The 12,391-nt window shown below is 40.6% G+C and overlaps 1 protein-coding gene across 1 annotated transcript in view; it reads right to left on the bottom strand.

Annotated features, from left to right (window-relative positions):
• The window catches only part of WNT5A (Wnt family member 5A), a 46,235-nt gene that overhangs the window by 12,085 nt on the left and 21,759 nt on the right, over window positions 1-12,391 (bottom strand). Inside the window, exon 3 of the mRNA XM_086939134.1 lies at window positions 11,629-11,876. Coding sequence (XP_086795260.1) covers window positions 11,629-11,876 — 248 coding nt within the window. The remainder of the gene's footprint in view (window positions 1-11,628; window positions 11,877-12,391) is intronic.

The raw sequence follows: 12,391 nt of genomic DNA, 5'->3' as shown, positions 1-12,391 counted from the left end.
CTCTCACATTCACTCACCCATACAGTTATTCACACACCCACTCACTGATACACCCACTCACACACCCCCATCACTTACCTATATAGCCTTTCACATACCCAGGTACTCACACATACACCACTGATACACCCACTCAGTCACACACGTAGTCACTCCCTCACCTACAAGTAACTTACCCACACAGCCATTCACTCAACCATGCAACCACTCACACAGCCAATCTCATAATATGTGTTACAAATAGTATCACTTATTCATTAGTAGTACACAAACTACACTCATTTAACTTTTGTAATATCCTAGTATATATCTTTAACACTGAGAAACTTTTAGAAAACACTCAATCACTGGATGATGTTATTGTCAGTGATGTCATTTAAGAGGTTATCAGTGATGTCACGGACCATGTCATGAGTGATGTAATATGGGAGGTCATAAACAGTGCATTGTGAGGACGCAAGTTATAGTTAAGCTCAAGTATATATATATATATATATATATATATATATATATATCCAGCCAAACATGAAATGGACTGTCACGTCATTTTCCATCAACTATACAGCATGAGCAGTTCCTAGTAAATTTAAGTGCCATCAAACTGATTCTCAACAAACTGGCTTTGAGTGACTTTTATTTATAAGTGGCAGTCCCAATTATTTTGTTTCAGTACAATCATGTTTGCCTACGTTGTTTTCTCCCAATTTTAATAAAGTTCAATAGTCCTCCTGTCTAAACCTTTTACGTTTTCATTGGGTTGTATGACGCCGCCTTCTTCAATAAAAGGTTTAGGCAAACTCATTTCTGTGGAGTACTGCTTCAAAAGCTCGTAGCTTTCTTTTTGGATTTACTTACACAGCGCTTCCGGCCGTGGAAGCATGCACCGCCGTTTCTACCGGACTCAAATTCTGCGGGGCTGGATACTGATCTGCGGCTCCTGTGTAGCACGGATTTGTGGACACTTGAAAGCAGAGATACGACCTGAGGCCCACCAGAGAGCTATTGAACTTTATTAAAATTGGCAGAAAACAGCGTAGGCAAACAACATGATCATACTGAAACTAAATAATTGAGACTGCCACACCCAGCATGCCACTTACTGGTGAGCGAATGCCGAGATGGGAAGTGAGGTGACCGTCCATTTCATGTTTGCCATACATGCCGCCCTATGATTAAGGTGCTTGGAGCACCGAAACGCGTCAGGGAAAGGTATTCATTGGGTTGTATGATGCCGCATTCTTCAATAAAAGGTTTAGACACACCCATTTCCTTGGAGTGCTGCTTCAAAAGCTCGGAGCTTTCTTTTTGGAGATATATATATATATATAGACGGACAAGACGGAGGTCCTCATCCTGGGCTCCTCACCCTCCGCCTGGGACGACTCCTGGTGGCCTCCCGCCCTGGGCACCGCACCCAAACCGACAGACCATGCACGCAACCTGGGCTTCATCCTGGACTCCTCCCTCTCCATGACCAGGCAAGTCAACAACGTCTCCTCGGCATGCTTCAACATCCTACGCATGCTACGGAAGATCTTCTGGTGGATCCCCACCGAGACCAGGAAGACCGTCACCCAGGCCCTCGTCACCAGCCGACTGGACTACGGCAACGCCTTCTACGCCGGTACCACCGCCAAGCTCCAGAAGAGACTCCAGCGGATCCAGAACGCCTCAGCCAGACTCATCCTCGACATCCCACGAACCAGCCACATCTCCGGACATCTGAGAGACCTTCACTGGCTCCCCGTCAACAAAAGAATCACCTTCCGCCTCCTCACCCACGCACACAAAGCCCTACACGACCAAGGCCCGAGCTACCTCAACAGCCGAGTCAACTTCTACGCTCCCAAACGCCACCTCCGATCAGCCAACCACGCCCTCGCCGCCGTCCCCCGCATCCGAAGAGCGACTACAGGAGGAAGGTCCTTCTCCTACCTGGCCGCCAAGACCTGGAACTCCCTCCCGACCGACCTGCGCCTGACCCAAGACCACCTCTCCTTCAGGAAGAAGCTGAAGACCTGGCTGTTCGAGCAGTAGCGGCTCCCCTCCCCCCCCCCCCCCCAGCGCCTTGAGACCCTACGGGTATGTAGCGCGCTTTATAAGTGTCACTGATTGATATATATATATATATATATATATATATATATAAATAATCACACATACATACACACACTAAAAAGGGAGGGAAAGATATACACAAACCATTAATTAAATATTGTTATTGTGTTTCTCCACTAACACTGATGTTTTGCTCCTTACTACCACAGCATACAACATAAGGCAGGGGGCTTTAATATATGTGACTGGAACTATAAGCATAAACCTATAAAAGTAATTTAAAGCCAGTTTGCTAAGAATCAGTTTGTTGGCGCTTAAATTTACTAGGAACTGCTAATGCTGTATAGTTGAAGGCTGCCAGCCCGCTTTCACAAAAACTAATAAAAAAAATACCAGGACTTTTAGTCAACCATCTCTATCCATTAAATTGCTCAGTTGTTACTCAAATAATAGCCACTCCCACCACAGGGCACAAGATCCATCAATGGGTTAAACCATTTTAGTTTACAAGACTTGATTACACATGCTTTCACGCCCACCTAACCATATGCAGCCAAAATTAGTCATTTGAAGGTATATGTGTTTTCCTGGCAATATTAGCTTGTACACATAGTATAGAGTGTCATCGCTTACTTAGAATAAATTATTTAGAAAATATTGAGATCTGTAATTTTGACTCCGTCATTTCAAGCAGTTCCATCAGACTGGAGCGGGACCTCTATTAACGACTTATGGAACAGCGCTTTCATTAAAGAATTTCAATATTTTTGCATATGACTTTAGTAACACCTTGACGGATTGCAGGCTCTGTGAAAGAATTTTCAAGATTTTGCATCTGACAAGAGAGGAACCTCTAGTAATGGCCAGGGGAACCTTAAGTATGTATGCGTGTATGTATGTATATAGGAGTAGGTCAGTGGAGCAACACAATAGATAATCTTTGATAAAAAAAAAATATATATATATGCACCGCAACTGCAGTCTTGCACCACGCCGCCACCAGAATAGCATACATACATATACATACACACACACACACCCTTTATTACAGCATAGGGGCGCAAGCTTTAATATGTGACTTGGATTTTTGACAAACATATATAGCACCACTTAAAAGTCAGCTTGATAATAGGTTTGAAGGCACTTCAATTTAATAGTGACTTTTAGTACTTTTAGATTGAAAGCAGACAGCCTCCTTTCCAAATAATTATACATCTGTGTGTGTTTGTGTGTGTATGAACTTTTAGACAACCATCTGTTACTCAGTTGTTCCTCAAATAATGCTTATTATGATCGGAACACACAGGATATGTCATTGGGTAAGCCCACTTCTACCATAGTGTTCACGTTTGTATAGTGCCACTCAAAAAAAGGCTAAGAATACAGTTGAAGGAACTTAATGAGGGACTGCTGATTGGTCTACTCCATTGTGTTCACTATAGTAATGAAGACATTTTTTGAAAGGTAGAATACTGATTCATCAGCATATTTACTTATCCTTAAGAACACAGGCATGATTCAGTAGAGTAGCATAAGGGTTATGTAAATGTTTATGCTGAAGCCACACACCCTTAAGTTTGTGAATTACATTTGAAGCAGTTGAACTGAACTTGAGAGGGATAGCTATTAAAGTTGTGAAGGGTTGCAGCCTTGAAGGGATAACATCAAGCTGTTGCATCTGGCACGAGAAGGTCATTTAGTAATTACTTGAGGAATTGTTGCTATGTAAAATAGTGGAGGTAGTAATCATTTAGCTTCCTCTCTCCATCACACCACAACCCTTTCTTTAATATTTTATATAGCTCAGTCCCAACTGTACTGGTTTAACTATTTTCCAGTTGTTTCTGGCAATTACTACATAACAGAAAAGCAAATGCATATCGTGTTTTTGCGTGGCATATGGATAGATCAGAATTCGAATTTTTTTTATTGTACAGTTAATAAAAACTCACAATATTAAGCAATAGATTAAAAGTCGTTGACTTCTTTAAAAAAAACTTTTAGAAAAAGTGTTGCACATTAATAAAATCACAAAGAGTCTATAGTAAATTAATGAGTCTTTTTCCTGTTGGCCGTGGCCTTAGTACTTGTGGTTCTTATGATTTGTAAGGCCGTTGGAGAAGTCGCTATTCTCCTGATATAATTAATTGTTGCACCCAACTGTCTTTTCATTTAGTCTTATGAGTGATTTCATCTTTTATTGTGAGTGCCGTTGCTTTGGTACTTATGGCCTTATAGTTTTTAAGGCCATTAGGGGAGTCCGCTATTCTCCTGATGAGATTGGGTTATTTCGCCCAAGTGTTGTTTCATTTAGTTTTTTGGCCACTATGTCGAAGAATTTGACTGTTCTACAGTTTAACTGGGTCTCTTCAGGGTTGAAACAGAGCATCACTGCCTGCCTGCAGGTTTTTACGCCCTTCTGGTTCCATATGGGCCGAAGCATGGAACGCCTTGTGTCCACAAGAGCTTCGCAGATACAAATGATGTGTGTAAGGTCCTCCTTCGCAGATTGGCAAAGGCGACATGCGTTTGATGGATTAGGCCTTTTCCATGGTGCCAGATGGCGTGCTATGGGTATGTATGGATAGATCAGTCATATTTGCTTCTCTGGAAGTTTCCTGTATTTCCATGTGCATGGCATTGTGTGCATACTGCATATAAAGTAGAAATAATTGCAGCAAATGGTGCATTGGTCTGTCTTGGTTAAAATAGTTGAAGTTTGTATCTTGAATCATCATAACCTTCCATTAATGCAATAGAACATCACACACAACACATGTCCAACTTATCTCAATCATGTGCAGACTAATCATCTGCCAGGTATCCAAATGGTGAAACATTTTTTAATCGAAAGGTAAAGCCCTCCAGTCAAATGCTCTATTCTAGAACTATATACTTCAGCTTAATGAATCAGAACTGACCAATCGCCCATCTACAATGGCCACTTTAAATCCTCCTGCAATTGAACCTTGAAACAGGCCTTCCCATCATAGGACACTTCACAGCACAGGGGATAGATCAGAATGCAATACAAGAATAACCATCTAATGATTTGGACTTAATATGAAACCTTGGAACCGTTCACATTTCCCTATTTGCTACAAGGCTACACTAATGATAGATTTGTACTAGCACAATATTGTGACTTGGAATTGTTAAAATAAGTTTCATGTGCACCACTAGAAATGAGGTATGTGTGCTGTCTTGTAGTATTTGAATACAAGCTGTATTAGGTTCCTAATACATCAGTAGACAGGATACGGTCCATTTGCAAAGGGAAATTTGATCATCAACTCGAGTTTACAACAGAATGTCCTTATTTTATTAACAACTGCATAATCTCGAAAAGGATTTCCTGGCAGGTGTAAATGGTTTTGTGAGTGTGGACGGGCATAGTTTGTCTTGTGTGATATGTGTATTACTATGCTATTGGTTGGGTTTTCATTATGAAAATTATTATTAGTGGTGCCAATTTCAGGTTATAACTAGAGGTCGAAGTGGATGATCTTTGGGGAAGTAGATGCCCATTTTTTGTTGTTTGTTTTTAAGTTTAACAAAAACAGTTGTACTACTTCGTATTAGAAGACAACAATCCTGAAACCGCTATTTCCAACTGTAGAGCTACCTTGGTTGAGGGGGGAAAGTGGGTCTCCTGTGCTGTGGAGCACAGAGAGGGACAGAGACCTAAAGAATAAACAAGCCTTCTCACCAGGATGCCTGCTACCTGAAAGACATGGAAACATGTGCAATGGGTTAATATGCAAATCTAAAGGCTGCTTGGGAGCCACTGTGGTCTTGAATTGATGGAGTCACGTTACGATTCAAGATGACAAAAGATGTATCCTTTTTGAGAGGTAATGTAGGAGTGTTACTAGCTGAGTATTTGGACTGCCTGCTTTTAATACTTATAAAAATGTTTGTACTAGGTGCATACGGATTGTGTGTTACTAAAATCTATATTTTGAAAGCAAGTTTACAGCCTAAACCTAAATCTTTTAGGGCATTTTGGGGCAACCTATCTTTTACTGAGTGTACAGCAAGTTTAAAATACTGACTAACATATTCCTAGAGTTTTCAGTCACAAACTGGGACCAAATAGCTGTAAAAATACATGAGCCCCTATTCTCCATTGCACCAACCAGGATTCAGTCCTGTGGCTCTCTTGTTACAAAAACCTGCAGCGATTATATTAACCAATAGAAGTTTCATAACAAACTAGTGCATTTCTTAATAATTAGTTTCTCGTGCATTTATTTTTCATGAAAGGTGTGTGTTTTACACCCGAAATTGAAAGACCAACAAAAACATATATAATATATTAAATCATTTAATATTCTGTTCTTTATCAGCCATGCCTTTGACCCCGCCCACACTCTCACTAACACCGCCTCCATTGCACTCAGGATCACACTTCCCATGCCCGTTTTTTAACGCACTCCAACTGCTGGGCATATCTTTTTTTTCATAATGAACTCCGCTTAGATGCTTCGTTAAAGTGCTCTTCTTTGGATTTACTTGATATAGTAATGACCAAGTGCATAGGTCTGGGAGAAAAGTTCACCAAAAATGCATTTGGCCTTGCTATGCATTGCTCTAAACATTTTTCGGAAGGCAAATTAAAATAAAACGTCAGTTTCTGGTTCAGAACATGGGTGGCCTATGCCTCTGTGCACTTCAAATAGCTTAGATGGTGCAGGCCACAGCTATTCATATTTGGAATGATCTAACCTCTAATTGTGATTGGTTGAGGAGCAGCCAGTCACATTGAGGGAAGCAGCAGGTTGTTTCCTAGTTCCTACTGGCCGTCTTCCAAAACCGGTCCATGATGTGCCCAGCAGTCTTAATGGAATTAGTAAACCACCTGAAAAGCTTATGACACAAGAATGGGGAAGAAAGCTGGAACTGGGCATCTAGTATTCATGCGTGCATGGCAATTACAAACTTCCCACTTTCATGATCACAATATTCTTAGACTAGGAGAGTGCACCGATTATCCACTTCTGAAATTCTGAAAAGCGAATCGGCTTTATTTTTCAGTAAGACTTTAAAATCTCCTTATCGGACTAATTATTAATTTCAAATCAGGCTCTTTGCAAGTTTCCATTAAGCTTTTGCGTCTTTAATACAGTCTCTGTACCACCCAGTGCTTAATTTGTGACGGTGTTTACCGGTGCTCAGCACTGGCACTTAATTATTAACTAATAACAAAAAGTGTCTACGGGTCTGAAAAAGGAACTGCCTCTCCTACAAACAGATATTATGTTAAATCTGTTGGCACTTTCCATTGTTTTTAGTTTTGGAAAAATTGCGAGATACTATTAAAATGTATTCTCTATCCACCTCTATCCAATTTTATATACCTCACCTTTTCACATGATTTCACTATTGCACTGCAAATCAGTTACTCATTAAGACACCAGTTTTTGTATCATCCATTTACACGTATAGTAATCAATGGCTAAGCATGAGTCACAAGAACATCTAGTGGCTTACAGCATATTCTCCCGGGTATAAGGCGAATCCATATGATGATAAAGGGCGGTACCGAGCAGGAACTGATAGAAATTTTTCCATACCCTAGAGACATTGTGTTAAGTCTTCAACACATATCGGCACATTTTGTTTTATCACTACCTGGTCATTTATTTAATTGTGTCTTGAATGGTTCACACAGTTCAGTTCCTTGTTCTGACCCTTAGACACTTTTTGTTATTAGTTTGTATGTTTGGGGCATGTGTCTAGTAGTGGGTCATTAATCCTGCCCTGGGACCCTCATTCAAACTGTTGTTCTTTGTACTTAATTCTTAACACCCGCACTTATTTATGGCAGTCCACCACATAGTGGTACTGTATTTCTTAGCAGACCACATTAGTTTAACAACTAAACACGCATTTAAAAAATAACTCCAGTGTGTCCAGGCAATATTTATAGCTGCGGGTGGCCTGAAATTGTGCAAAATATCACATTTGTAGGAGTGTGTTGGGCACTTATTTTATCACAAACTAAGCACTGGTACCTCCATATAAGTTCAATTAGACTCCTGGCATCAAAACGCTGTAATACTTCTGTTCTTAATAGTTATAGTTCTCAATAGTTCATTAGAAATGATATGCCGCTGTCCTATGCCACGTACTTTGGGTTCAAATGTTACATATTCCTAAATAAATGAAAGATAGAACGGTTTGCTTGCGGGGAAACATCAATTTTTCCTCAGATAAATGCTAGCCCCATAAGTCACATTTCACCAAGTGGATAGTGTGGCAAATGCAGTCCACCCATGACTCACAAAGATGGCAGAACATCTCTGTATTTAGCTCCAGTTCCGAGCTCCACCCTCTGACCCACAAAGCTGCAACAAGCAAACTGCCAATTCCCATACCATGTAATTACATCTCAAACTTTTCTCCCAAGTGCCCTGAAACCGGACCTCGTGGGGCCCTGCACTGGGACAGGCCATCTACTTTCACCGCCCGCTCAATGTTTTCAGCTTTCCGGTTTAATCTCAAAGATCGTTGGCCAGAGAAATTTAGAGCGATCAGTACAGCCAATTAGAATTCGCCATCCATCTTGTGGTCCTATAGATCAAGAGTAGCTGTCCAATTACCCAAGGCTAGTTGCTCTCTGAGCTTGTAGGAAGACGAGGCGTTTTACTTTATCCTGAAACAAATTAGAAAATAAGTCCCAGTTGGGAAGATGTGTGAAGGATCTGGATATTATGATGCATAGTTTGTAACCCCGTCAAACACAGGTTCAAACACATTGTGGCACAGTCATGCACCAGACAAAAGATCCTGGTACACAACTGGTGACGCAATAGGAAGTACTGGTGCACAACTTGACACAATGTAGGCTACCCCAGAAGTCATCAAGACACAGTGTTGCATATCTTGGAAACTGCAGAGGGGATGGGTTTCCCCATGCCTGGGGATATTCCACCATACAATGGACACAGGATGCAACATCCACAGACAATACTAGTCAAGCATTGGGGTATCCCAGTTCACAGCAAGGCACCAAATAAGACGCAGGATTTCACAACTAGATGCGATACAATATCAAGTTATACAACTTACACACAGATGACATGCCCTCCTGGTGCACAACCACACACAGTGTGGGGAACCTCCCTATGCTAGAAGGCAGCCGGTGCATGTAGGGAATCCCGCTACACAGCTAACATATTGTAGGATCGACTGCAACATGTTTTTGACCTTTCCTTCTATGGATATTCTCAATGCAATCTACATCAGTAACATTGGGATAAAAGGCCGAACCACATGCATGTTCAACAAACTAATGTTACTACAGAGAACATATACAGGTAGTGTCTCATCACACCCAAAATTTAAAAAAAAATCCACAAATACAGGAGAACGTAAAACAAGTTGTATTCCAGTTAAACTGCACAGCAAACATGCAAGTAGCAGTCACATTACTTTTTGATAAATCTTTTCAAAGGTGCCTAGTATACAATTCAAATCTATTTCTCCCCATAGCAAACCTAAAGCAAAATATATTGGTACAGTTCTCAGTTTAGAAAGTAAAAGGTGCAACCTTATTCTACATTTAAAAGTAAGTGGGCATATGTTTCCATCTCTAAACGTCATAAGCCAATCTTTCAATGTTGCATCAAACTATCGATTGGGTGAGACACTTTTCAAGAACTTACTTTCATTTTAAGGTGCAAATTAGATGTGCTAAAACCGAGCATGAGTAGGGTGTTCTGTACAAATCTAGCGAGGATGTTTAAGTCATCAAATATAATTAATCTAGGCCTGGTGAATTTTACTAGAATGTTTCTTCTCGCATTCACAGTAAAAGGGAGACAGGACCTTGCATAATATTCCTTCCTGCAATGATCAACACTTCGCACCGATCCACTAACATTTCTTAGTTTTCTTTTTTATAAATTACAATTATCTTTTGATTATTATCTTGCCTCCGGAAAACTTATTTGGCAATTGTTATTTGGCATTTACTAATTCAAGAACAAATATGAAAGTATTGCTTTACATCAGCTGGGGGGGGAAAAAATCAAGCACCAACAACAATTGATATGTTTCAAGTACAAGGGAAAATAACATTCCATTCCTCTTACGTCTTGTCATTAGAACCGCTAAGTTGACTGATAGTCGATATTTTTAATGAAGGGGGTTCGATGCAGCCGTCTTAGGTGATGTTTAGCAACGAGTGGACACCAATAAGTCGCATTTCATGGACTAGTGGAACATTTTATGCCAGTTTGAATGATGCAAATTTAAAGACTGCACGTGTGGGTATTACCTGCTTTTATATGTCAATCATTAAAGACAGGGCTTGAAGTGGGACGGGTTCCTCTGGGTCTTAGACCGGTTAGCAATTAAAACGGAAATTGAAACGGACGATCAGATCCTATATTCATGTCCTTAACTTTACTTAAAAATAACACTAACCGACTATTGAACAATCAAAGAGGAAAATGTTAAAGTATTTCATTTCAGTGATTTAGTTTCTGTTGGTATTTCACATATTTTACTTAATCTCGCACCAAAATACCGGTTGGGTGGCACACTACAGAGAGCACAACATTTATTGGTTTGGGCCACGCCCATAATTATATAGGACATGCCCCTTATAGACTCCACCGTTTGCATCCCACATAAAGCTCAATTATAGCCCTGATAGAAGGTGAAATTCCAAATATAATAGGATCACAGACTAGATACTTGCAGGCAGTCTTTTTTGGGGGGCAAATAGATTGGAGGAAAACGATGGATAGTTGTTTTTTAAAAATAGTGTGAATTAACGAGGGAGAAATAGTGGGGTTTCTGTCTGTAGCATGTTCAACAGGTACAAAGAAAAGTGAGGCACAACAGTTTTTAAACATTGCTGCTATATTTATATTTAAGAGTCAGCAACAGGCTGCGCCTCCTGGAATATGGTTTAAAAAAGAGAATCAAATGGAGTGTTTTTACATCTGGGTGGAGACAACGTATTTCTCCGCATTTCTGATGTGAAAAGAGGACTAAAATTGTTCTGAAGTACCTTTTCTTAGAATTAAAGAAATGAAAGTTTTAAAAATTGTGGGCTATGCCATTTTTTAATGTAATTCGTAAACCAGCATGTATTTTTACAGATTCGTTGTTTGTGTTAAGTTTCCTTATAAGAAAAAAAAAACGCTAACAGTTAAAGTATATTGATTATCAGTTTGCAAAAGCTTCACAATCTGTTTGCATCCTTATTTTGCACACATATTCCACAGGAGGGAAGGTTGTTTACTCTATCCTTTATCAAGAGGAGCAGAATGGATTTTCTAGTTTTTCACCTTTCATAATATGCATGTTATGCTTCTAAGAGGGAGAGCAACATAGCTATACTGAGGGGCTGCATAGATAGATGGCAATCCAATACAGTTAGATGAAGAAACAATAGAGGGGGGTGGGCAACATTTCCAACAGGTTGAAGGGAGGGGCAGGCATGACTGGACTGGAAAGAATAGATGTGAAAGGAACATGGTGGGCCCAGATGGACCAAGGCGCATCTGAACACCTATCTGGGACACTTGAAAAGATGCAGTGCCTGGCTCTTACCTATCTGCATGACTCTGCCAAACACAGAGATGTTGTCCACGGTGCTGCAGTTCCATCTTCGGTGCCTGAACTGGAACTGGCACTCCTTGATGCCAGTCTTTGCCCCTTCCCCAATGTACTGCATGTGGTCCTGGTACAGCTGGCACAGCTTCTTCTGCCCTGGGGACAGGCCTGCCAGCTGGCTGCAGAGGGGCTGCGCCCCTACAATGTAGGCCTCCGGAATCTGCACCGGGTTCATGGCTAGAGACCTGGGGCACAAATACACTGCGTTATGTTCTCACTAGTACACGTCACTATTACACTAGCACTACATCACAGTCTCTGTAATACTGCATTACATGCGACGTTATTTTGTAACTTAGATCGCTAGCACTGATACAATCACTAGTACATGTCACTGTTACACTAGCACTACGTCACAGTCACTGTAATACTGCATTACATGCGACTTTGTTTTGTAACTTAGGCATAGATGCATCAAGGTAAAATCCGCTCGCAAAGGGGCAGTTGCGACCGGTATTTTTGCATTTAGGATTCCCAAGGCAAGCGCGGAGATACCCCTTCGGGGGTCGATTCAGGCGCTATATAAGAAACATAATAATAATAATAATAATAATCATCCCAAATGTAAATATCGCAAATTAAGAAATCGCAAAATTGCGATTACTTGCATTTAAGGAATCTCATTAAAGTTTAAAAATAGCGATTTCGCTAATAGGGCTTGCAAATTACCATGAAGTTCGAACTTCATGATAATTTGCAA

The sequence above is a fragment of the Lissotriton vulgaris genome, chromosome 9, assembly GCF_964263255.1.
Source record: "Lissotriton vulgaris chromosome 9, aLisVul1.2, whole genome shotgun sequence".
NCBI lineage: Eukaryota > Metazoa > Chordata > Amphibia > Caudata > Salamandridae > Lissotriton > Lissotriton vulgaris.
The sequence above is the reverse complement of the archived record's forward strand: the minus strand, read 5'-3'. Positions and strand labels throughout refer to the sequence as shown.